Raw genomic sequence first — 26079 nt, forward strand, 5'->3', positions numbered from 1 at the left:
GCATTATGACATCTGTCTGGCTTCCGCCCAGAAGAGATGTGTGAGGCATGCAGTGTCTCAGCACTTCTCCAGGAGCTCCAGTGAGGAGGAGGAGGAGGGGGGGGCGGTGGTGGTGGTGGGGTTAGAAGGAGATGGGTGGAGACAAGTGGACAGTTGCATGGACAGACTTGAGACTCTGAATGCAGTCTGATGCAGCGCAGGCGCTATTTACGCTCCGACGGCTGCGGGATCCGGGAGCCGGATATATTTAGCCGCCTAGAGATATCACGGCGAGATGAGATTTCAAAGTGAAGTACCTGTTTGAAGATGCATGGCATTCCACAAGGGTGGGCAAGGGCTACTCGGTATAAATCTAGCACCCCTGCACCTGGTGTGAAGACAGGGAGGCAGAGTGACACCTAAGATTTAGAATGACTTACACACCAGTCGTACATGTGTAAACCACACACTCATCCATATAAATTTACACACTACTTATGAATGGAGAAGGCCAGACACATCACTTTTTAACTGTTTAAGATCCTCACACACAAACACACATTTACACTTGCACACACACTTACACACACACACATAGAGACTCTGCATATTGCATTTTCCCCTGCGTCTTTTCCTTTTTGTTAAATCTAATTCCCTTGGATGTTCTCAGTGTCATCCATCATGGTCTGATAATGGCTGGAGGAGATCCTGAGAACCACGGGGTGAGAGGGAATAGAAACGACACTTTGTGGTGCATCACAGTCATCTTCTTCAGCACGGCTAAAATGACACAAATTTGATAATATTGTCACGGAAAAGAGAATTGTTTTGTGTGTTGACATTGTGCGCATGAGACTCAGAAAGCTTATGACACTTCACTCAGTACCGAGAGTAAGTGTAAGCTCCCACAGACCTGGAAGGAGGCACAACAAAGCCCCGTCTTCCTTTGTATCTGTCATTTCTTTTAATGTCATAGTAAAACTATATGATTATATGGATTAATCTGAGTTTATTGTATTGTTATGAATTGTTTTCCAACTATATTCAGCATTTTTGTTTTGAAGTAGTTTGTGTTTTTACAGTTTCAGTGGGGATTAAATAACTGAAAATATCTGATTATAATCTACAGTAGATGTGAAGATTTCACTTTTGAGAAACAACTCAACTTAAATTACACATGGATCACAACTTTAGCTTGTAAATAACATCCCAAAGATCTTGTTGCCATAGTAGAGGGGAGAGTCCGACTTCGACCTCGGGCTTTATTCCAAACACAGGTATGAAAAGAAGGCCTTTTACTGTTGGTCCTTCTGAAGACTGCATCCCACAGGCCATTTCCTCCTTAGGATGACACCAAAATAAAATCTTTATTGGGCGTCTTGGTGTCTTCATGTCAACCCCCCCCACCCCCCTCTCCCCTTCTCTCACACACTCTCACCCTCCCATCCATCCATCTGTGCAGCAGAGGAATGACTCTCATGGACTCCGTCTTTGTGAGGAATTTGCTCGGGTGCAGATTAGATTTTCAGGAATCTGCAATGTCAATGAAGCTTTAGGCATTTGTGTTAAACGGCAGGGCACGGTTTATGTGTCTGTGTCTATGTGTGTGTGTGTGTGTGTGATCGGCTTGCTTTGTAAAGCCGCCACTCGCTTATTACATTTCCCCTGAGCCTGTGACTCATTAATCAAATATTCATACATGCCCTGTAAATACATGGAGAACAAAGTCGACCCTCAGAGTGCTCTGTGCCCCCCAGCACAAATGCTCTTTCATGTTTCTGACAAAAATCCCCAAATGTCCCATCCCCTCCCTCCCTTCCTCCCTACACCTCCCTCCCTCCCGTCCATTCAACCCCTTCTCTTCCTTTCCATCTTCCAAAGCCGAAGAATGTCACTGGTCCTTTGCTCCTGCATACTTGATGTTCCCACTTTGTCCACACAGCCGGTCGGCCGTCCACTAAAAAAAAAAACACGGACGAGCACACAGATCAGACGGGGGATCTAAATGATGCCTTTATGCGCTTTGCCATTGCTTTTCCATGGTAGAGAAGAGAACAGATGAGGGATTCTTCTTCCTCTCTATCCATCCATCCTCACCTTTGCCCCAGCTCCCCACAGAAGGGACAGTTCCCTCCTTTAAAAAGCATGGCTCATCATAATACAAGAATTTGTATTGTACAGGAAAACAGTCCAGCATAGCTCAAACTAAGGGGGCAACAGACAGATTATCCATGGTAACAGATCTTTGCACACAAGGATATTTTCTTTTCCTCACAGAGCAACACAATTGCTGCCAGTGTCACTGGGTCACATTTTTTCCGGTCCCTGGTTAATGGGCTGTAGAGATGGTTAGCACGTACGATTAGTTTTAATCTACTACATTTGACTGGGAGAGAAAGGAACTGAATACATTTCAGCGCGCCACCGAGGGTTGAATCCAGCACAGAAAATGAAGCAAACTATTTTTTTTTTTTTTATTCCACTAGAATCAGTCCAGATTATCCGAGTGGGACCCAAAAGAAGAATGCCAACTCAGAAAGTCAAACATTTGAACTTTATTCATTGTTTCCTTCCCAGCAGTGTACAAAAACAGGAGATTAATTAACTTAAAAACAGACATGCAGATATTTGTATGCAGGAAAGTGAAAAAATAATATTCAACAGTACTTGGAATACTTCAGTGGTTTTGAAGTGTTAAGTCAAAGTGCTTGAGGTTTGTAGCCCAAGTTGTATTTTTATACTTCTTAACTTCTAGTTTAGTAACGTATAGTTATCTAAAAGGTTTATGAACAGCATCAGATCATTAAGTCACTGCTAGAGAACAGAATGTGGAAAAATTAATGTTATGAAAAAACACACAATGAAATGAAATGTTAGAAAATCTCTATGAAAAACCACCCTTTGAAATAATTGGCCAGAATAGTTATTTGTACACAACATACAAATAATAATAATTAGACAGTAGATGTAGTTTTTCTATATTGCAATTCAATATCAGTTCCCTGAATCGGAGTGTTTTTTTAAAATATAGTTTCACCTTTGGTGCTGTTTAAAGTGTGTGTGTGTGTGTTAGATAAACACCACTTTTCAAATGTTTAAGAACACCTCCATTTTACAAGCCGTTTCCATTTCCAAATTTCCATAATTCAGTGACAGAGAAATTAAAGCACTGAACAAATTGTCAATTGTGATTTTACAGATTTTAGAAATCATTGAATTTTCAACTAAATTTAATCTAAAATTCTGGCTGCTGAAGACACTTTGTTCTTTTTTACAATAGAAATCAAAATCTATCTAGAAACTTTGTCTATCCTGCTATAATGTGTTGCACCTGCAGGTTGCCTTGGTTTCACTGTTCATATGGGTTCATCCAAAACCAGCTTCATGGTTTGAGTTGAACTCAATCTGTTTGGCACAATTATCTGGCTATAGGATGAACCCCTGACCGACCTGTCCTCCTTTGTTACCTGCCTCTTTCTGAACATCATGATGGACGTACACAATCCTACTTCCTGCAGTGCAGCATTGCTCTAAGTGTTGTAACAGTTTGTTCCAACACTGCCTTTGTACAGATAGATGCTTTTCTTTTTTTTTTTTTAGAAACCAGCAAAAGGAGAGACATGTTTAGGAATTGTTTGCATCAACTTTTGAGGCTTCATTTACTTCCACCTACTGGATTTCACTACAGTACAAAAATGAGGTGTTCTAAAATTTCTGACCAGTGGTGTATGTACAGTACATGGTATTACATCCAAAGCATCCTATTGTAAAGGGTAATTAATAATAGATGATCTTTAGTGAGGCGTGTGACAAAACACCATAATGTCTTTGACAAACTCCTGATACATGGTCACTCTGGTCCAACCGAATATCACAAAGCAAACAATCATATCGTCACACCATCATACACCATCATATATTATTATTACTAAGAGAAAGAAATGAGTTCTATGTGAATGAAAAAAGAAATGATGTGGGGAAATTTCCCTCAGAACTTGTGCTTGTGTTGAGGTGTTTCAGAGAAGGATTCATCTTGTTTGTTGTATTAATTAAGGCGTTTACCACATTTCTGTTTGGCCATTGCTAACCACACAGAAACCCTGTTTAAATACTGAAGGTAGTCCTTTAAAACGTGTTAAGGTCAGTTAGTCATAGTTAACTTCTGCTCTATGACACTGTTAGCCTTGAATGCACAAAGCACATCAGTGTGTAGGTGCTGAACTGGACCTAGTTATCAAATCCCTTTGAGACTTCAACATAATGTGTGATGTGCAAAGTAATCCTTCACTAACGCACAAAATCCGGCGTGTTAATAAAGTTTCTATAGACATCTAAAGTCCATAGAAATAGAAAATAATCCTGGAGATGAGCAGTGATGCCCTAAATGTTGTAGATGTGTGTATAAAAATGCTGTTATTCTGTTATTAAATTCAGCAGAGCACCAAAATCTGTCCCAAGGCTTCCTGACAAATTATTCAGTACGCTAACATTGCTGGGCAACAAATACAAAGTCCAACCAGTTAACAGCAGTTATGTTGTAAAATTGCTCAGCAACAAAGTTCCCAAGACGTACAGACTGAATTAATGTAGTTTAAAAGAGTTGAACAACCTTCAGTGTCAGACACGAAGCTCCGGACACTGAGCAGTTTGAGTCTTTAAAAAAAAAGAGGAAGTTTCCTGTCAGTAGTCTTTTAAACAGTGCTGTCAAAGCAGCACAAAGTCCCCAGCGGTGGTCACCGTCCTCCTCGGGTCACGGATGAAAGGCCATTCTCTCTTCTCCGGGGTCAGGCCTCCCGACAGGTCATAATCTCTGCCGTGACCTTGCACAAAAGTGAACGCTGGGTATTTCTCCTTCGCTGACGGCTGCAGCACCTGGAACGACAACAGACCTGTGTTTCAGAGAAGCACTGCGGTTACATCATGCTCTACATTTTTACTGCGGTTTATGTTGTTCGTGTTTAAATACTTAACACAACAAGATGCAAAACCTCTCAGGCAGCTGCTGTAGAAATAGAGTCCTCTGAATAGAAGCATGATAAGTTAAGGAAGGCAGTGCTGGTTTATAACATCTAACCAATCTGCTGACTGGGACGTAAGCAAGTGAGTCAGATTCATGGCTAAATGGTGCCATCTACTGGTGAACGCCTATTAGACTGACACAGGCATTTTCCACTACACTAAACCGAATTAATATACATGAGTATTAAAATGGTGATAATACTATTTTTTTTTTTTAAATGGTTAATACAATAATGGTGTATTGGAGTGATATTTAAGGCATCCTCTCATTGGACAGCGTTCCTCACCTTGGTCAGCTCTTGGCTGATTCTCTCATAGTCTTGGATGCTTCTGGAGTAGAAACCTATGGTGCAGCTTGGGTCCATCTTGCTGAAAGGCATCTTCTTTGGTGAGGGGCAATGATATGACTAGACAAAAAGAGACAAGATACATCTGAAAGTATTCATCAAGCTGAAGGGGCGGGTAACTGCCGGGCATACATACACTCCATGGCAGCGTCAACACAAAATAAGCTGTATTCTGCATCATTTGATGAATGAAATCTTATTTATCTGCTGTCACGGCATCCATAAATTTACAGCTCTGGTGTGTGTCACATTGTATACCACGGCATGCAAAAGCATAAAACAAAGTTGCCATACGGTGCTGTGTGCTGATTTTTATGTATGGGTCCTGAAATATTCAGGCTCGCTAGTACCTGATCATGTATTTGCCGTATTTCTCTTAAGTGGCAGCTTCACACATCTGAGCAGCAAATAAATCAGCAGATAGAGACTCTGTAATTGGGCCGAGGGCTGCTTTAAGATTCATACCCTTAAGTACTAACAGAAACTATTAAATTCACATTACTGGGACTCCAGTCAGCTCGTCTGTGTAATTTCACATTACCTGGAGAGGGAAATCGCTGGTGCTGACATCCACAAAAGACTGACAGTAATGAGGGTCCATGTAAATCAAGCTGTCATCTGCAAGGACAAAACAAAAGACAAGTTATTCAAAAACATCGGATTATTACAAAAACGCGCTTCTCTCCAATTTCTATGCAGAGTAGCTCAAAGTCACCCGCTCGGTCTACTGTTAGGCTTGTGTGCGTCAAATATGCCTCCCAGAAGGTTGTTGCTTTTTAATATCCACCAGGGTGGATTAAATTCTGCATAATCAAATGCGTTTGTACAAGCACATTCTTTACACCCGCAAAAAAGAGGTTGTCATTTAATTTTTGTGTGGGGGAATTACTTTTACAAACACGCAATTATATTCGAACATTTGCATATGATAAATGCAGCGCTGGGCTGAGCCTTGGCAGGGAGAATGTATTGCTTGTCATTTAGACATCATCCACCACTGTATTTCAAATTGGTAAAATGTAAATGCGTAAATATTGACTGCCAAGATGTACAACTGAAGGTTCCTCCTGGCTCCTGAAGGTGATGAAGAGTGGCTCACTTTGGAACCAGATGAAATTTAATGCATGCCTCCTATGGAAATCAATTACAGCTTACAACTTGGGAGGTTTACTTGTGATAAATGGGTGAGGCTTTGATGGGTCAGAGAGAATAAAGTAAGCCCTGCTTCACTCGCTTCCATCTCCACTCCTCTCCGTTTTCCTCATGCAAACAGGAATACATTAACTTACTTTGTCTCTTCAGATAAGAAGGGTATATTATGCAAAATAATCTGTTATTCACACCAACCCCTCTCTGTGTGTCTTTCTCTTTTTTCCATTAAGCTAACACTAACCTTGAAATCCTACAAAGTAGCAGGCCTGTTTGGACCTCCCTCCGATGATGCCTATGCAGTACTCCAGACTCAGTACGCTCTAAAATGAACAGGGAAGGACAGAGACACAGAAATGCTGACTGAAAGTTTTATTCTGTATGTCAGTAACTGTAAAACATTAAATTTAAATTCAACAGTACCAACCAAAAACATTTACTATTTAAGAATATATTAACCCTTTATTCCTGTGATGCCACGAACAAGCTTTGTTCTTAATTATTACAGTGTGCGTGTAGAACTTTGTCAGCAAAAATGATATTTTAACCTATTTTACTAAAGCAGTTCAAAAAATTACCCATTAACCAATATGTATGTCTCACCTTTGCAAAGTCAAAATAGTCAGGGTTGGTCTTCTCCTTCCCCAGCCTCACGGGGATGAGGATGATGACGGCTCGGCTGTCTGGCGGGGTGGAGGACGACGCTGGTTGGTTGTTCTGCGGCGAGGGAGGAGCGTCTGATGTCTCAGCAGAGGTCTGCCCTGCTGTCGGTGCCCCGTGGCTTTCAATGACATCAGCACTGTACACTATGGAGGATCAATAACACATAAGGTCAGATGGAGGTCATTTTGTCTGCATCTGTGTCTGCCCTGTCAACCCATCATCCGCTCTGTCTGCTCGTCAGTCAGTCCATCAGTACAGATTTTTTTGAAGCATTCCCAATTTACTTTTTTTATATGAGTGCAATGTTGTCACAAGTAGGTTTTTATCTATAAAATACAAAGTTCTTCTTCCTCATAATTGTCTGCAAATCATTTATATATGCAAATGATGTCCATTTTATTTCATATTTTAAAATTAACACCAAACATCTTATTTCTTCCTTTACATAACATAATATACATCAGTCTTATATTTGGCATGTGTCTTTATGTATGTTCCTTTTCCATAACCAGGGTATGTACAAGGTCTAATTGGGTAGAGGCTAAGGAAATATTTCGGTAACACTTTATAAGTACACACTATTAAGCATTAATAAATACTGAATTCTTCAGTTAGTGCTAATCAATGATGAGTAAAACATTTTTAACTGTGTTTATCAACTACATACTAATGAGTATTTATGTGTTATAAATGATTAATTCAGTATTTACAGCTTAGCTAATGCTTACAGTAATAGTGTGTACTATACAAAGTGTTACCAATATTTCTATGCTTGTTTAAAATTCAATTCATATTCATATAAAATAGGAGAAAACACAAAAATAAATGACTAATAATGCACAGATTTAATGATTCATAATTGAGTGTCAAAATTTCTGACAATTTATTTAATTAAATTAATGAGGTAATCATTTCACTACTAAATTTCATGATGTATTTTATATATTGTGCACAAGTTATAGTGAAATAGCAAACTGATAATAATACACCAAGACTACGTAGCTACACAATCCAGCTCCCCTCTGCTCCTGCTGTTGAGAAGACGAACATGAATCAAAACACAGGTCACTGAGGTCTGAGCGGGTGGTCATAGATTTGGAGCAGACACAGTTAAACTCATGCCACTACTCTTAGCAGCTCTACAGTCAGAGAGAGTGAGTGGGAAAAGACGGGTCAGTTGTGTTGTGGCCAGCATCCTGTTTTATCATCAACAGGCTCATCTTTCATACCTGTGCAGTCCTGGGAGACATAGGCAGTTATACCCGCCAAGCCAGGGTCCATCGACTCCTCGACAGCTTTCCTAAGAGAGAGGAGAGGGAGAGGGAAGCGAGGAGGACAGAGTAAAGAGAGAGAAAATGGGTGAGGGAAGGAAGTTTATACGTGGAGCTGAAGCGACTTAAAGATCAAGGCTTCATATGTCATCGTGAACTTATAAACACTGATATTACGGATGTCAAAATGAGTTAACTGCTGTCAGATTAGTGCATCTATTTAAAGCTATTTTTTTTACCACCAATACCTGAATATGTGAGAGGCTTGAAATTTATGAGCATCTTTGCAAATAATCACCAAGTCACAGATGCACATGTGACTGAGCGGCAGCTGTTGTGGTCTCTCACTCAACTGCATTGCATTCATTCATCTACATGCTGTTAATTCATTTATATTTACTTTATCCTGTACATTATCCTGCAAACACTGTATAGTGTAATATGTGTGAATTAACACAAATGACTTGTGTCAGATGGGAAGTGGTGGACTGCTTCCTGCAGGTAGTTGCCCCCAAGTGGAAGACTTCAAGTATCTAAAGGGTCTTGATCCTGACTGAGGTGAAATGGAGCAGGAGATCAACAGATGGATCAGGGAAGCAGCAGCACTAATGTAAATGTTCTACTGGACTGTCGTGGTGAAGAGAGAGCTTAGCCTGGACATCTGGAGGGAGCTCAGGGTTGAGCTTCTGCTCCTTCATGTTCAAACAAGTGAACTGAGGTGGTTCAGGCATTTGATAAGTCTCCATTTTGAGGTCTTCCAGGCCTGTCCTACAGGGATGTGGCCCTGGAGGACTCACTGGAGAGATTACGTATCCCTTCTGGCCTGGGAATGTTTCTGGATCCCCCAGGAGGAGGTAGAAAGCGTTGTAGGAGAGAGGGATGTCTGGAATTCTGCTTAACCCTGCTGCCTCTGCGACCCGACCCCAGATAAGTAGAAGATGATGGATGGATGGACTTTTGTCTGCTACAGAAGCCATCCAGGCTTTTTAGAGGCTGTAATAATTCCACAACGGCTACATCACATAGGCGCAGTTCAACAAGGAACCATAAAAACCTTGTAGTCCTGCAGCAATATATATCTCTAGTATATTTTAATCCAGTCTTTGCCACAGTCCAGTCTTCCTCTTCATAGCCCAGAACTTCAGATTAAATATTGGAACTGATTGATAATTTAAGTAACTGTTTATGTAAAGATACTACATTTTACATTTTGTTCTTTACATACAAAAGAACAGATTGGTTGAATGAGTCACCAAACAAAGCCTGGTCTGTATACTAATCAATAACCAAACTGAATTAATGGTTGTCCTTTTAGCAACATATGAATGGGGATCACATGCTAGATTAAAACAAGTGAAGTTATCAGGTCAAACTTTTTAGACCTACTTGAGGATGTGTGCCACCACAGCAGGTCCATACCAGTCCCCTGCCTGCCTACCCATCTCTAGGCCTAAGCGGACCAGCCTGTGCAGACCCAACTGGGCAGAGGGACTGTCCCCAAACCAGGACACCAGTGTGCGGTGGTACATCTCTTTCAAATGTGCATCTGCCTCCTCTGCAGATCCTGGGGGGGCCTGGGCCTGAGGCGTGGGTGGTAATTCAGGATCAGAAGGTCTGTGGGAGCCTTGAAGAGACGACTCCAGGGACGCAACCAGACGTTTGGCTGCAGTGGCCGTCCACGTCTCCGCGTCTAAAGGCTGGAGTCTCAGTGCTTCTGACCAGGTCCAGTCTGTAAAGGAGATAAAATCATTTATGAAACATCATTTGCAAGCAACATTGGAGACCAAAAATAGTCGTTAAAAAATGCCTTTGGATAACAGTGCAATTATTTCTACTGTAACATGACAACATCAAAGCTTGATAAACAAATTAAACATTGAATCAAAGTGTTGTTGTACAAGAACAACCTATAGTTATCCAAAACCCGACAGCGAAGGAAAATAACATGAGACACTAACTCTCCTGCTGTATACAGATCATTCAACACAATAAAGTTCATATCCACTAAGAACAAAAGGTCATTCACAACTTGGGAAATCGAATGGTTTTTGCCTTAAACAGACAGAAGCTTGTGTGCTTCTATGACAGGATATGTGTTTCTGTCCAATTACTGGTTTGAGTATCCCAGTATTTCACTTTAACGGTGCCTTAGCCTTACAAACAGGGTGGGAGCCAAAGGGAGGAGAGAATGGGAGTGGCCCAGACTATAAAATGGGCCAGAGTAGAGTCTAAGTCATTAACAAAATGACCTTGATCCAAAGTGAATCAAAGTGAAATTGATCAATAAATATCCTTAAGTGGCAATTAGTCACTTTATAGAGAAATATTTCATCAGTGACATATTTTAGATTTGACAGAAGAACAAGTTTTAAATATTGTTTTCTAAATGACTGCATTAAACCGGCACTGTCATCTCATTACGAGGAACCATAAAGTCTAGGACACTTCAGAGACAAAAGATCTCACAGAGATGTGAGGAATTTAACTCATCTTGAATGGCTCGCATCTACTAAATTAAACTTTCTGTTTGAGGTTGAGAATGAGGAAACTCTCAAACTGCCTGTAAGTCTTTCCTCCTACTTTGAAAAAAAGAAACTGAACTGAACTGTAATGGAAAGGAGACTTATTATAAGATCCATTCATGGAGGATTTCATAATGACTTATAGTATTTGACTTAATTAACTTAATCCATTTAGTCCTGCAAAACAGAATGAAGCCCTTTGCTGATGATTATCATCGTCTGTCTCCACATTCATATGTACTGGTTCTAAGGATGACCACCTGAAAGCCACAGGGTACAGGAAGTGTCCTAATAGCTTTTGCTCTTAGTCAAAGGCACTTCAACAGTCAAAATCAAACCTTAACTGTGTTGTTTTTTCCACACTTTACTTTCATTATCTCAAGATATTGACAGAAAAACTGTGACAAGTTTCAGTGTAACTCAAGTTGTAGTACCATCATTTCACTCACCTCTGCCCAGAAAGTGCAGAGTAAGTGCCTGAGCCAGCATCATCTGTCCAGCCCGCAGCATGCATCCCCAGCCACAGTCCGAGGTCAGAGTGGAGCCAGGTAGGGGAGGGAACTCTTCCCTGTAGGTCATCCACACCCGAGACGCAAAATCCTTCCGGAAAGCCTCCACGTTCCCCATGACGAAGTCCTCATCCGAGGCTTCGTAGCAGTCTTCTGTAATACTGTCGTCATCTGATGCCAAACAAATGACCACAGGGTCAACTCAGTGATTATAAATGTACTGGCTCAAGTTAAATATACATTATGAGTTTTAACTTAAGATTCACATATCCCTCTGTTTAACCTTAAATACTTGTGAAAGATTCTCCAAACAGTGTGCAAAGTGCTTGTCAGACAAAAACCCTCCCATTCAACAGTGCTGGTAAATGTTTCACTTTATCTATGTACTTCCTCAATCAGATGGCTGTTATTATTACGTGATTAAGAGGAGCATACATGTGGAGAAGTATGTTCAACCAGACTCATAAAGAACAAAAACCAAATGGTAGAGGTATAGATATTATCTTTTTTTCCTATGAAGCTTGAAACAGCTTCTTTGTGACAACTTGCAGGGTGAAACTGTTACATATTTAAGCATGTGAAGATCATTACAGGGTCGTACACTCTATAATTAGGCTATGTAAGTGTGTTTTAACCACAGTTGCCAGCAGTTATAGTGTGTGTGTGTGTGTGTGTGTGTGTGTGTGTGTGTGTGTGTGTGTGTGTGTGTGTGTGTGTGTGTACTGTACCTTCAGCCTTGAAATGGTAACATTTTCCCAGAAGAAGCACTGGGGAATTTCTACTGAAAGAGGTCTTTGATTTCAGAGCCCAACCTAAGACACACAATATTGAACAACACAAGACAATCAGTACTCTGTTACGTAAAGTGTAGTCCTAATGTTGATTATGTAAACAGACAGAGACAACAGAAACTTTTAGTGAACTGAAACACGTCACACACACACACACACACACACAAACTTAGTGTGAACAACATGACAAGGAACTATTTTAAGGTCTGACTCAGCAGCAGTAGGTTCTCTCACTAAATTGTGATGCATGTTTTTATATTTGTGTTGTCTACTGCATCAACAGTATGTGTTATTATTGATACAACTACACTTCAGATGTACAAACTCCTATCTGAACATCCCACAAATTATAATCCTGTAATAGCCTATATATAATATAAGATGGTGCATTGTATTGACAGGCACTGCAGTGACAGATATAAACATTAGAAACAAAGTGCTCATAGAGGACTAAGCATGGATGGGAGTGCTGTGTGTGTATGCGTGTGAGTAAGTGTGTACTTAGCCTCCAGCAAATTACTTACTGTACTTCACATTGTGCCACGCTGACAAGAACTTTGTCCTCAATTTTTCCACCTCGTCGCTCCCTTTATTCTCCATTTCACCCGGCGAAAGATGAAACCCATGCCCACTCAGCATACAAACCTTTAGACACACACATACACACGCATTAACAGAGTGTAGCGGTACATGAAGTCACATAACAGCTCGCAGTGTGGGCTCGTCGTTACCTCGGAGCTCCCCCGACCCAAAAAAAACTGTCCTCCGCTCACAGTCGGGACTTCGTAGCTCCGTGTGAAACTCCCGACATCACACTGTGTTTTAAACGCAACCTAACAACAACAACACACCGTCTACCGCCCATGAGCCGCTCTCCACCGCTGGCCTGCCCTGCGTTTGCCTAATGTTTACACTTTGAGGAAGTGGAAGAGGCAAGTCAGCTGATCTCGCGGTGTTTCCGCCGAGAGGAGGAGGAGGAGGAAGGGTGGAGGCAGGTCTACGATGGCTCGATTTGTTCATCGAAGTAGCCCGAGCGGGCGGTGTTTACACAGTCCATGTATCAACGCTGTCTTAGATGAATGTTCCCCTTTACCTGGGTTATACCTTATAATAAAACAAGCGCTCTCTGTTGTACAAAGGCAGGGCCACAGCAAAATACACAGCTCCGCCCCCCGCCTTCCCTCCCCGTTACATCTCCTTTAATTAGGCTCGTTCGAGATGAACTGCGCCTCGCCTGGACGGTCGGCGAGAGCAGGCGGCAGCAGCAGGGGGCGGTGACAGAAAGCTGCAGTCAAGTCGGACAGTTTCCAGCCGCCGTCAATACAAACAGGAAGTCACCAAAGTATATATTTCTTATGCTGTACTGCAATTGTCTAATAAATAACCAATATATTTCTCAGGATATAACGTTAAGTTTGATTCAGTGTGAATATTTTTTTAAGCAGTAGGCCTACAACATGAGATTCATATAATCTAGCATTATACAACAACACGTAGTGTTTGCAGTCCTAACTAAGAGCCAATCAGATCATGATCCGGTGCGGTTGCAGTCGGTGGAGAGCAACTGCGGCGCCTGGCTCTAAAAACTGCGGCCGCCTTGATCTCGTGAGGTTATCGTTGCAGGCGCGTGCATGACGTCAGAGCAAGTCGGGATCAAGTCGGACACAAATCTAACCGGCATGCATTGTGCGCTGGTCACCGGCGATCGATTCTGCGCACGCCTGGCTCATCTCGAACGAGCCTATTATTTATCCCAAATGCATTGCTATTACAGATATATATTAATAGTCTATTAAAAATAACTAACTCTGCTTTTTTAAAGTACCTACCATGGCTACAGCAAAGATCATAAACTGCATTTACCAGTGTAGGAATTTTACCAATTATATGTGTTTTTATATGTTACTGCAATAAGGATATTTCCCTAAGCTACCAGTTTTATTTACAAGATAAAGCTTTGTTTGTTTGAGAAAAACAGTATAAAGTGCATATTTGTGCATCACAGATTTTGTATTCTCTTGTCAGGTTTGTTTGGTATTCACTTAGATACATTTGTATACAGTCTATATTACAAAATAAGACTGGGCATATAGGTTAGTCACACCTGAGAGAAAAAAAGATAAATTAAATAAATAATCCCTAACCCTAACTACTTGCTAATTAATCTGTTAGTTGATTAACACAAAAGTATTTGGAAATTATGTAGAAAACTGAACTGTTTAGAGATTTTAGAAAATTTCTATTATTGTTTGAGAATTGGGGAAAAAATAATAGAATCGTATAAACATATTTAAATTTGTACATTTATTTTGCATTGTGCAAAATTATTTAATGCTCTATTGTCTATGACTAGCACAAAGAAAAAACTGAAATAAAAGTGGCATCAAACTATTGAATTGCTGTTTCAGAATGAATTTGCATGTACCTAGAAAGGGGATGTTAATTACACTGTTGTTGAATCTAGTGTAAAATCGTCACATGAAGTTGCCCAGCTGTTGGGGTGTAGCTGTAGTGCGCAGCATTTTTTCACTGGGTGTGTTCCGTTGTTGCGCATCAACACGGTCATTACGGTACTGATGCCATTCTCCCGTTTGCCAGTTTTCCCAGCGGCCGTGAGTGGTCTGCCTTCCTTCCTGAGAATTTCGTTCAAGTATACAGTCTATATTACAGAACACAAAAGACTTAGCATAAGGATGAGTTACACCTGAGAAAAAAACATTGAAAAGTAAAACAACAAACAAACAAAAACTACTTTCTTGTAGGCCTACTTGTAACAAATAAAAATGCTATTTATGATTAATTGATTAGTTGAGTAACACAAAATCAATTGGAAATTTTGTGTAAAATGATGTAAGTGCCTATCACAAACACAGACAAAATTTAATTGAATTCCTCTTTTAGGATTAATTTTCATTTACCTACTAAAGTGAATGTAAATTACATTATTGTTGAGTCTTGTGTAACAATCTTCACATGAAGTTGTCCAGCTGTTGGGGTGTAGCCTTTTTTTTACATTACGGTCTATGGATGTAGCTTTTATTCTTCACAGTACAGTGCGCAGGAGCTTTTCACTGGGTGTGTTCCTTTGTTGCGCACCATTACCGTCATTACGGTACTGGTTCCATTCTCCCGTTTGCCCGTTTTCCCTGTGGCCGTAGTGAGTGAGTGGAAACCGGAGCCTGCCTGCTTCCTGCCTGCCTGCCTGGGAATTTCGTTAAAGCACATCAGCGGCCAGTGCCATGGCTGAACGCCGCGCCTTCGCCCAAAAAATCAGCAGGTAAAGACTCGAAACGAGCTTATTAAAGACACACCGAGCACTCCGCCGCTGTATATATATATATATATATATATAGGTCGCCCTCAGACCACCGACCGACCGCTGAGGGAGCCCTGTGAAGGAGCAAGGCCCAGCCGCCAGCACAGCACAGCTCAGCTCAGCACAGTAAAGAACAGCCTGGCTGCTCCGAGCTAGCCTCTCGTTAGCCATAACGGCGAAGATGCTCAGACCAGACCCACCCAGACAGACAGACAGACAGAGAGAGAGAGAGAGACAGACAGGCAAAGCGACTGTGTGAATGCCCAACAAAGGGGCGAGGTGTAAATCCGTCGTAATGAATTTGTAACGCTCAGAACGGAGTTAGGTTTCAAATAATTCCACCAGAACGCAAAGCCGTTACCTCCGTTCTGAAAACCGTTACGTTAATTTAGAACAGCTAGTTAGTTAGCTCTCTAGTCTACAGAGGCTAACGATGGGGCAGCTACGTCCCGCTGCTGCTGCTGCTACTGGTGCTGCTGGTGATGTGACTGAACTTTGTTGAGGTATATTATATAGCCTATGTTTTAAGAAAGAGATCATACAGATCTGCAGGAGTGAGCAGACATCTATCTGCAAGACAACAGACCTGGAAACAAAAGCCTCCCACAGCAGCTATCAAACAGCGATATAATAATCTTCCCCGCCCCTTTAGACAGATTAAAGTAATCTCTTTAACAAAGGGCTTTGTGCTAGCTGTCAAATGCCATCATCCAAGTTAGTGGATGGATAGATAGATAGATAGATAGATGGATAGATGGATAGATAGATAGATAGATAGATAGATAGATAGATAGATAGATAGATAGATAGATAGATGGATAGATGGATAGCTGAGGTAGAGATGAACTGCTGTCTCTCACAGCTCAACAGAAACATGTTTTGGTTATTGTCTCTGTTGATGTCTTCATTAACTTAACTGTCAACTCAGTCTTTCTTGTAGGCTACTACTTAAAACAATTAGGCTGTATTTGTTATATCATGTAGTTTTTTTTGTTTTGGTCCTTGGATGAAAGTCATCATTATTGTGACTATTTGAGGTTTTTAATTAAGGAAAATGGCTGCTGTCATCTATTTCCATTATCCATTATCGAAAAAAAATGCAGATTATCACATCTAATTCATTGATTTCCCTCTCCCATTGCAAGATATTTTTTATCTAGTTGAGTCCAGTTTCTTTGAATATAGATATAAAAAATTCAACCTGGTGATGTGGAGTTACAGATTGGATTTTGATGTTGTTGCTGCTGTCGTCCTGCACACTTTGATTTCTTTGTTGACCTTAAGACTGGAGGAACATGCATTACTATCACGCTCTAAACCCAGCTCCCATTAATCACAACCACGTGCAATTATTGGGAATTTCATATTGATTTATGCACATCACTTTCAGAACCGATGATTTCTCAATTGCTTAATTGAAGCTGTCTAACAAACCTGCAGATGACACAGTGATACACACAGACTTTATGATATAATGCCACCTTTTATTACAATTTTACAAACTATGGCCTCAGAAGTTAACATAGAGATAAAGGCAGTAACTTTTACAACACAGGCTCAATAAATAAATAACCCATTTTAACCTTCATGTAGGCCACACAGATTGCATTGTTTCCCCACACACTATCATTAGGTCATGGGAACAGTTTACTTTGCAGATGTTATTCATTGAGTGGTTAAAAAACATCTCAATTCTACCTGTTTTGACATGCCCCTTATAATGGAAGAGGTTAATGTCACATGATCTGGCTAATTTAGTGACAATAATTACAAACGGCTTCATCCCGAGGTTTTAAATCACATGTTTTCAGTTGAATGGTTTGCTTATGATATGATCTTCAGTTGCCAGTTGCCACCACGCTGTTCCTCGGAGGACTTGGAGGTCTCACCATCTTGAAATGCTGAGCCACAAGAGCTGTTTATTTAATCAAGTTATTCCTCTGTGTAGTCAGTGACCAGTGCTAAGTAAAGGTCTGGTTAGAGGCATTGGGGAGGACTGAGGAATGTGTTTGTCAGTTCGGCGCCTCTGCCTTTCTCCAGTGGTGACAGCACCGCACTGCAGAGGCCACCGGATCTTCAGTGTATTTACGATTGAGCAGAGAGATGAACTCAGCACAGCACTGTGGTGGTGGCGGTGGCAGTGGAGAGAAACCAGACCCCAGGTTGGTTTGACGGCTTCTCACTGACTCGATCGCACCTAATCCTTGCTGTAATCATGGCCAGCAGATTAAAGTAACCCTCAAAGTAGTTAATGTGATGTTGCGTCGAGGATAGAGCCCCGAGAGAAGCAGGAAGTTCAGACACCTTGATGGTTATGAAGAAAAGTGTAACAAACAAAAAAAAGAAAAAACGGAGATACCCATCGATCCTCAGAGACTCTGTGTTACTTGTGCAACGTAACCTTGAGTCTTTAGTGTCTAGCCTTTTTCCTTGGCTCTAATTTGTTATTTGTTTGTGACTCTTTGGGCTACTTGCTGCGTTGTTGTTTTGTTCAAGGCGAAAGTCTCTGAGTGGTTTTTTGGTGGTTGCTGTGATTTAGAGGACCCGTGTATGTGTGTGGCTACAGCAGAGGCTGAACACCGGGAGCTTTGTGCTGACCACTCGGGTACAGAGCTTTTTTATTTGTTTCCCTCCTCTCTGTCTGGGTGTTATATACGATCTTGTGCGAGGCGACTTGAAGATTATGACCAGAAACACAAAGAGAGAAGCAGAAAAGGACAGAAAGATAACTCTCAATGTTAAACAGGCTTGTCTGTTTTTATAGCCTTAGGTATTTGAGTGGAAATGTGCAAAATCCACTGGCATAAAGGAGTCTTTGTAGCCTAATTTCTTTTAATTCAGCAGCACTTGTGTAACTTCGGATTTGAATCCTAAAATATTACTGCAATAACAGATTCATACTGACATTGATTTTGCATTATGTTGCTCTTTTTCTTTCATTCTTGCTGCTAAATGCAGAAATCAAACCTGGGCTCCAGGGTTAAAGGCTTTAATAAAAATATTAGGTGAAATTAGTTTAGAGCCTTTTCATTTAGTTTTGATTCCTGTCTGTACCCTGCCAGATTACAATATGGGGTCAGATAAATAATACATAATGGAATGTATGTATAAACTTGCACCCATATCTCAAATATTTCTTTTTTAAAATATTTATATGGATGCTTTCTCCAACTTTCACCGTTAACATTCGGGAAGTGAACCGATCTGCACTCTGGTTGTGTCATACTTGTCTGCCTTGCACTGTTACTCATGGTCCTAAACAGATGTCTTTCAGTATTTCATTGCACAATCACCAGTAGTCTGATCCTGTTACTACGTGGGTGAAATATTGTGTCATTGTTGTGTTGCTCATTCTCCTCTGAGATCCCCACTCTTAATAACAAATAAGCCAGTGTGTGTATCTCCTCGGTGGATTGCTCATGCAGACTTCTGATATTGCCTGTATTAACCTCTCTCTTCCTCTCTCTACCCTTTTTATTTCTGCTGTTTCCAGGACTGTGGCAGCAGAGGTCAGGAAGCAGATAGCTGGCCAGTATGGAGGCTCCCCACAACTCTTCAAAAACCTCAACGTGGGGACCACAACAAGCAACACAGTGAGTAGCCGGTCACAGGTGAAACAGCATAAAAAACAAGACAACTCTGGCTTCTCTGTTCTTAACAGTTGTGATATTGTTAATTGTTGCCCACTCACTGCAATAAAAGGGTGCTATGTTTGAAAAACAAACAGGAGCACATGAGCTGTTTAAAATTGTCTTCTCACATGCTGTTGTGTCTTTGGGGATGGAGAAACTACAAGCTATTTGGAAAACAAGGCTATGCTGTGCTCAGTTCAGAGATAAGATTTGGGGGTTTTATCAGTCATTCACCTCTGATTGTTTTAGCTGAATGTGGAATTTAGTTTTATAACATCAGTATTTTCCTTCAAGGTTTGACATCATGATACATTTTAGACGAGTAGCATCAATATAAATTCATGATTTACTTGGTTCTGTGTCACCTGTAACTGTAACAGTTCAGTCGGGTCATGTGTATTAACTGTAGTCATGCTTGACATCAGCGTGTTGTTAAATACCACAGGGTGTAACCGTTGATTGGTCCACAACATCCAGTCTCTGCTGCAGTGTTTCTAGGATTCTCAGTGTTTGAGCTCAGGCAGTGTGTGTTTATCAAAGGGGTAGTGCCAATTGACCCTCAGCAGCCCTGAGCCTAAACACCAGCAAATACCCCCGCTCTGATCCTTAATTAGGCTACAGTAGGCTTTTAATTAAATTGTGAAAGGTATTTGTGTTCAAATTCCTCAAGAGGGGGAGGGAGAGAGGCAGAGGGAGGCAAACACACACTCACAGACACACATACTCACACAGACTGAACCTGCTGAACCAAAGATTCCCGCTGGGTTCATCGTTTCAGACGCACACTAAGACCCATGAAACCATTAGTCTGTGCTTGAAGTAGCACACTAGCTAATCTGGTTACTTGTATCAGCATGAGGGCATTTAAAAGCATTAGCCCCAAATCGCAGATGTGTCTTACAAAGAATTGATTTTCCTATTCAGAATTAAAGATTATCCAGAAGCTAGAACTGCTCTCTCAACAGAAATAACTGAAATGACCTCATATTTTGGACCTGTTGGTGCTGCCCTTGGTATAGATTCATAGAATGACGAATAACTCACAACTGCACTACTTTCTCCCGAGGTTGTATTGGAGAATCAATCCCTTAGACTTTAATACCTTATCAAGACATTTATGTACAGTAAAAAAAAAAGTAGAAGAGGCGCAGATGGGAGAATTGAACACTTGACCACATCTTCACAGCTAATTAACTTTCCCCATTCCTCTGAATTCCTCCTCTCTCTCTCTCTGTCTCTCTCTGTCAGGTTCCCCTCACAGAGGCCGTGGAGCCAGTGGATTTTGAGGAGTACCTCATCACTCACCCTCCCATCGTTGAGTCAGGTCCCCTGAGGGATCTGATTGAGTTTCCCCCAGATGACATTGAGGTCATCTACACACCCAGAGAATGTCGCACAGTGGTACAAGCTGTCCCAGAGGAAGGGTAAGAGTTACTGAATGGTTGAGGGAAGTTGTAGTAGCAGGTGTGGTGTTGTTGAGGTATGGACTCACACACCATACTTACTGTGTCATGCAGGAGCATTAGGATTATTGTATAGAAATTAGACAACCTATCAAGTATTTCTAAATTAAAAGATTGATATTTACTTGGCAATTAATAGATATTAGACTAATGTATTCAATCTGCAAATAGTTTTTTGACACCTTTTAATGTGAACTTTTGACACCATGAAATACAGCCCTATACAGTCTACTCAGGATTAGGGGTATGAAATTGCTGCATTGACACAAAACCAACAGGAAAGTTGGTTTTCGTTTTTAAACACATACGGTAGTAATCAGGAAAATGTAGCTTTTAGAGGAAATGTAGAAATAATAATAATTTCAATATACTTGGACTTTAATACCCTCCTCACCCTTTTTTGGGTCCTGACTGTGTTTTAGTACTCTGTTATTCTTTGTAGATTTTTTGCAGTCAGTTTTAGGAATGATGGACATTTTTGCACTTTGCGCAGTGGTGTTGATACTGTTTTAGGAGAGAAAAGCAGAGACACATTTAGTTCCATTTGAAGTAATATTTGGCTTTGGCTGCTATGTGTAAATCTGTCATTCTGTGTGTTCTGTGAGCCTTTATTATTGTTACTTTTAATTATTGTAAAAGCTGCACCAAATGCGTGGAGATGAAAAACCTGCCGGCTGGTTGGCGGTGTTTCAAAAGAGATGGCAAAACCACTGAATGTGAACTTGACTGTGTGACGCACCAGAAAGATGTTATGACATCAGCCTGTTTCTGTATTCTCTTAGACCCAAGCCTTTGAAGTCGGTCTCTTTGCCTTTTAAGTAACACTTTGATTGATTGAGTCTGTTTGGCTGCAGGGACACTGATCATCACGTCAGAGACTGTGTCAGATCCTACACAGAAGACTGGGCCATCGTCAACAGAAAGTAAGGCTTCACTGTGTCATCATATACATGTCCACTCTTTTCACTTTAGAACTGGTTTTTATGTGTGAAATAAGACCATGTGGATCAGTGATAACAACTAATCCCCATATTTGCTCTCTCAGATATCACAAGCTTGGTACAGGCTTCAACCCCAACACCCTAGACAAGCAGAAGGAGCGTCAGAGAGGCCTGCCCAAACAAGTGTTTGAGGCTGATGAGATGCCAGACAGCAGCAGCTACCAGGACGATCAGGTCATCAATTATTCAGTGTTGGAAATTATTTCAATAAAAGACCTCCCATAATCATTGTTTGAATGAGCTAGTGTGCCTGACACACATATTTATGTGTTTGTTGTTGTGTAGGATGACCTGAAGCGGCGGTCGATGTCGATAGACGACACCCCACGGGGCAGCTGGGCCTGCAGCATCTTTGACTTGAAGAACTCCCTCCCTGACGCCCTCCTCCCTCACCTGCTCGATCGCGCTCCCAACGAGGAGATTGACAGACACAATGAAGACCAGCGCAAGGCCAACCGCCACCGCGAACTCTTCGCTCTGCACCCTGCCCTCGATGAGGTGATGTGTCATCCTTTACCTATGCAGGAGCCTTTTTCTGATTGTCAATTTTAAATTTACAATGTAAATTGTGCAATCTTTAATATCATTCGAAGAGTTAGGATGTCAATAAGTTTCTTTGTGCTGAATGGATTTGTATGAATTATGTTTTTATATTTTATATTATAATGTTTTTTTGTGTGTGACCTTCTATGTGGATGTGTAGGAGGAGCCAATTGAGCGCCACTGTGTGCCTGAAGTACCTAAAGAACACTTCGGCCAGAGGCTACTCGTCAAGTGCTTGTCCTTGAAGTAAGTGGTGGACGGCCTTTTTCAAGAAAAAAAAAAAGCCTTTTAGCTCTTTTATTTAACTGCCGCTTTCTGCTGACCCACCCCTTTTTCTCTCCCCTTGAAGGTTCGAGATCGAAATTGAACCCATATTTGCTAGTTTGGCCTTATACGATGTCAAGGAAAAGAAAAAGGTAAGCTGTTATGCTTTCCTCAGTGCCTCCCCAGCCCTGAGTTGTTGGGTCACTTCTGCAAACCATTAAAATTGTTGGGAGGCCAAAACGAATTTGATGAGTGGACTATAAAATTTTATGTTGTAGCCCTGTTATGCTTGTGGGGATGCAGTTAAATCATACACTGGAACTATGTATCTATCTGAAGAAGTTCATCTTCCTCCTTCTGCTCCCGTTTAGCTGACAGACACTAGAGGGTAGTAGTTGCCTTGATAAGTGGATCTCTCATATATTTTGCTCTGCACAGGGGCTCCATTATTTCACAAGTGGGTCATTTGTCACTGAAATGTTATCATGTTTGTCAGCCACTATGAGCAAGAAATCAGGCTGCAGTAATACAGCCATTCATTCAAAAAAAAAAAATGCTATTGGATACTAATGGCTGTCATGTTGTGTTTACAGTATTACATTAATGTCATGAACATGTCATGCTCACCTGGCTGTGTGTTGTCCCTCAGATATCCGAAAACTTTTTCTTTGACCTGAACTCCGAGCAGACGAAGGGCATGCTGCGTCCACACATTCAGACAGCAGCCATCTCTACACTGGCACGATCTGCTATATTTTCCATTACATACCCCTCCCAGGACGTCTTCCTGGTCATCAAGGTGAGGCAGATTTGGTATGGTTTTCCCTATCCTGTCAAATCTTCTTTTACAAACAAATAAAATACATTTGCTTTTGACAGTAAAAGGAAAAAGAGTCCTCATGTTTGATTCATTTTCTCTCATAAAAATTGAATAGTGAATTGTGCACAAATACAAAACCACCATGGTACCACCTTTATTGTCTTATATGTGGGCTAACAGTAGGGAAAAACCATTGACATCCACTCTGTCCTGTACCATCACTGCGTAGCTGTGTGTGAGTGTGGTCACTATGAACTGTGTGCTCTGTCCTCAGCTGGAGAAGGTACTGCAGCAGGGTGATATTGGAGAGTGTGCTGAGCCCTACATGGTCTTCAAGGAGTCAGATGCTGCCAAGGTATAGTCATAGTGATTTACATGTTGAATTGCTGATAATAAAAAAAGTTTTGAGGCTTGTCTCAAGTGCATTTCACAAATTGTATCATTTCATTATTCAATATTCATGCATCAGCCTCATGTTTAGTTATCTGATAATCCTATATTCAAATATTACCCCTTGATATAATATTGTTGTAGGGATTGAATGAATACGTACAGTTTAATTTGTAAGTTGTGTGTCTTTTTTCAGAAATCACAGAAATAACAAATTTGACATATCTCTTCTATAGAATAAAGAGAAGCTGGAGAAGCTTCGCGGCCAGTCGGAGCAGTTCTGCCAGCGTCTTGGCCGCTACCGAATGCCCTTCGCTTGGACCGCTATCCATCTAATGAACATTGTCAACAGTGCCGGTAGTCTGGAGAGGGACACAGAGCTGGAGATGAGCCTCTCAGGTCTGATGTTCCCTTTCAACACAAGTCTTTTGATTGTAACTATAAACATTTGCATTTCAGTATCAGGCCTTTACCAGTCGCAGTGTAAAGGCACTAAGAAGTTTAATCAGTATTATTTATGCTTTGACCCGCTCACAGTCCGAATGTCACATAGTTATCAGGAGGTAGAGACAGCGACAGAGGGCTGGCTGTCACGCATGTGGCTCATGGACATGTCAATACATGACCACACTTTAAAACCTTTATCTAAAGACAACTTCCAACTTCAAATAGTACATACCGCAAATTCAAACAGAGAGCAAAACATCCAAACAAAGTATGTAGCCATATTGATCCTTGGTGTTATTTTGGGTTTGACCTCTCGGTGTTTGTCTAACCTTTGGCTTCCCAAGGTCTCTCCGATGCTGACTGTGATGACCTCTGTGTTGCTAGGCAGCTCACAAAAATATACATGTACACTGATCAGACACAGCATTGAAAATAATGTTGTTTCATGGTGTGGCTGATCTGATCTGTGTGTATTCTGTCAGAGAACAGAATTGATTTTTTAAAACCTTTTTTTTTGGTCTGTCTGCAGAGAGAAAAGGCTCCTGGTCAGAACGGAGGAACTCGAGCATCATGGGAAGGCGTTCACTGGAGAGGACCACCAGCGGAGACGAAGCGTGTAGTCTGACAGGCTTCAGACCTGCAACACTTACCATCACCAACTTCTTCAAACAGGTCTCCACAACCACTTATAGCACACACAAGCTTAAACAAGTCTGAATGATATGTCTTGTATGTCCTTGTTGTGATGCATGCACACTGACAAAAGGAGATGTCCTCTACCTCACTGTAAGGTCTCACTCTTTTCTTATACTCTGCTTGTTTGTTTTAGGAGGGGGACAGGTTGAGTGATGAGGACTTGTACAAGTTCTTAGCTGATATGAGAAGACCTTCTTCAGTTCTGAGGAGACTCAGACCCATCACAGGTATAACAACACACAATTGAGTATTCTATAATTTTTGAAAACTAAAGTCTTAAATAGTTATATCTTCCGACAGCAATCACTTACATAGAGTGTTTGGTCCGAAACACGGGTCTGTCAGTCACTCTGCTCTGCTGTAAGCCAAGGAGAAAACTTCTTGTATCCTACAACCTTTATCCAATGAGGAGAGAGAACGGCATGAAGGGCTGTGTGTGCAGCCAAGGGATGCGCGTGAATGTGGTGACGTAGGGACCAGGACCAATAGATCCATGACGAGGGCGGGGACTGCTAACTCCATCGGCTGACAAGAAGTCAGCCCAAACGACCGTATCGCTTACTTCTGCTTTAAGTTTTAAGTGTTTAACATTAATGATTCCCCTCTCTCTTTCTCCCCTCTCTCTGCCATGGTTGTCACAACAGCCCAGTTGAAGTTGGACATCTCCCCAGCTCCAGAGAACCCCCACTACTGCTTGACTCCTGACCTCCTGCAGGTTAAACCATACCCAGACAGCAGGGTCCGTCCCACCAGGGACATCCTGGAGTTCCCTGCCAGGGATGTCTATGTGCCAAACACCACATACAGGTATGCAAAATCATTATCTGTCTCCACTGAAAAGCATTCCTCTTAGCTTTCAGGTTGCTCAATTTAGTCTAGACAGTGACTATATTTATTTATCAAACTTTTCCTTTGATGCTGCCTTTCACTGATGTAAAGTTGCATTGGGAAATTTACATCTGTACAAATATTACATTTCAATCATAATTTTCGTAACTGCTTTTTTAAAGTAGGCTATATCGTTATCTGTGGACTGCAGGTGGACATTGCCACACATTTGTGATCCGTTAGTCGGTGAAGGACAGCAACCTCAAAGTCAGGGTGCCGACTGACACTGTGGGTCGCTTCAGTGCTATTTTTGTCGAGGTCACTGGTAGAGAAGTACATATTACCAGACGTTGCTGCTGACACGGCTTTGCAGTTGCAGGTTTTGTTTGTCTGGAGATAACAGGTGCCTTCCTATTGTAGATTAACTAA

At 41.3% G+C, this 26079-nt stretch overlaps 2 protein-coding genes across 6 annotated transcripts in view; one reads left to right on the forward strand and one right to left on the reverse strand.

The window, feature by feature from the left end:
• Window positions 1–2592: 2592 nt before the first annotated feature.
• Window positions 2593–13174, reverse strand: atg4c (autophagy related 4C, cysteine peptidase). Its single transcript, XM_083970417.1, has 11 exons — window positions 12982–13174; window positions 12775–12895; window positions 12188–12271; window positions 11400–11630; window positions 9815–10157; window positions 8387–8457; window positions 7098–7300; window positions 6739–6817; window positions 5887–5963; window positions 5286–5405; window positions 2593–4851 (listed from the first exon to the last, which is right to left on the reverse strand). The coding sequence occupies exons 2-11, from the start codon at window positions 12887–12889 to the stop codon at window positions 4684–4686; spliced, it is 1491 nt and encodes a 496-aa protein (XP_083826543.1). The 5' UTR covers window positions 12890–12895; window positions 12982–13174; the 3' UTR covers window positions 2593–4683.
• A 2214-nt stretch (window positions 13175–15388) lies between these two features.
• The window catches only part of dock7 (dedicator of cytokinesis 7), a 45353-nt gene continuing 34662 nt past the window's right edge, over window positions 15389–26079 (forward strand). For 4 of the 5 annotated variants that reach the window (XM_083970878.1, XM_083970874.1, XM_083970875.1 and 1 more), the window contains exons 1-14: window positions 15389–15527; window positions 19060–19159; window positions 20447–20622; window positions 21516–21584; window positions 21707–21836; window positions 21948–22160; window positions 22366–22451; window positions 22555–22621; window positions 23119–23268; window positions 23564–23644; window positions 23916–24078; window positions 24656–24798; window positions 24956–25049; window positions 25467–25629. In XM_083970878.1, coding sequence (XP_083827004.1) covers window positions 15490–15527; window positions 19060–19159; window positions 20447–20622; window positions 21516–21584; window positions 21707–21836; window positions 21948–22160; window positions 22366–22451; window positions 22555–22621; window positions 23119–23268; window positions 23564–23644; window positions 23916–24078; window positions 24656–24798; window positions 24956–25049; window positions 25467–25629 — 1673 coding nt within the window. In that variant the 5' untranslated portion in view covers window positions 15389–15489. Of the gene's footprint in view, window positions 15528–18919; window positions 18958–19059; window positions 19160–20446; window positions 20623–21515; window positions 21585–21706; window positions 21837–21947; window positions 22161–22365; window positions 22452–22554; window positions 22622–23118; window positions 23269–23563; window positions 23645–23915; window positions 24079–24655; window positions 24799–24955; window positions 25050–25466; window positions 25630–26079 lie in introns of those variants that run through there. The other variant, XM_083970877.1, reaches the window with a different exon arrangement.

This window comes from Trachurus trachurus (genome assembly GCF_905171665.1).
Source record: "Trachurus trachurus genome assembly, chromosome: 4".
NCBI classification, from domain to species: Eukaryota; Metazoa; Chordata; class Actinopteri; order Carangiformes; family Carangidae; genus Trachurus; species Trachurus trachurus.

Coding starts and splice junctions, on each gene's coding strand:
- atg4c (XM_083970417.1), bottom strand. CDS start 12,889: ATGCTGAGTGGGCATGGGTTTCATCTTTCGCCGGGTGAAATGGAGAAT. Junction 11,631..12,187: donor TTACCATTTCAAGGCTGAAG/GTACAGTACACA, acceptor GTTTGGCATCAG/ATGACGACAGTATTACAGAA. Junction 5,406..5,886: donor CCAGCGATTTCCCTCTCCAG/GTAATGTGAAAT, acceptor CTTTTTGTCTAG/TCATATCATTGCCCCTCACC.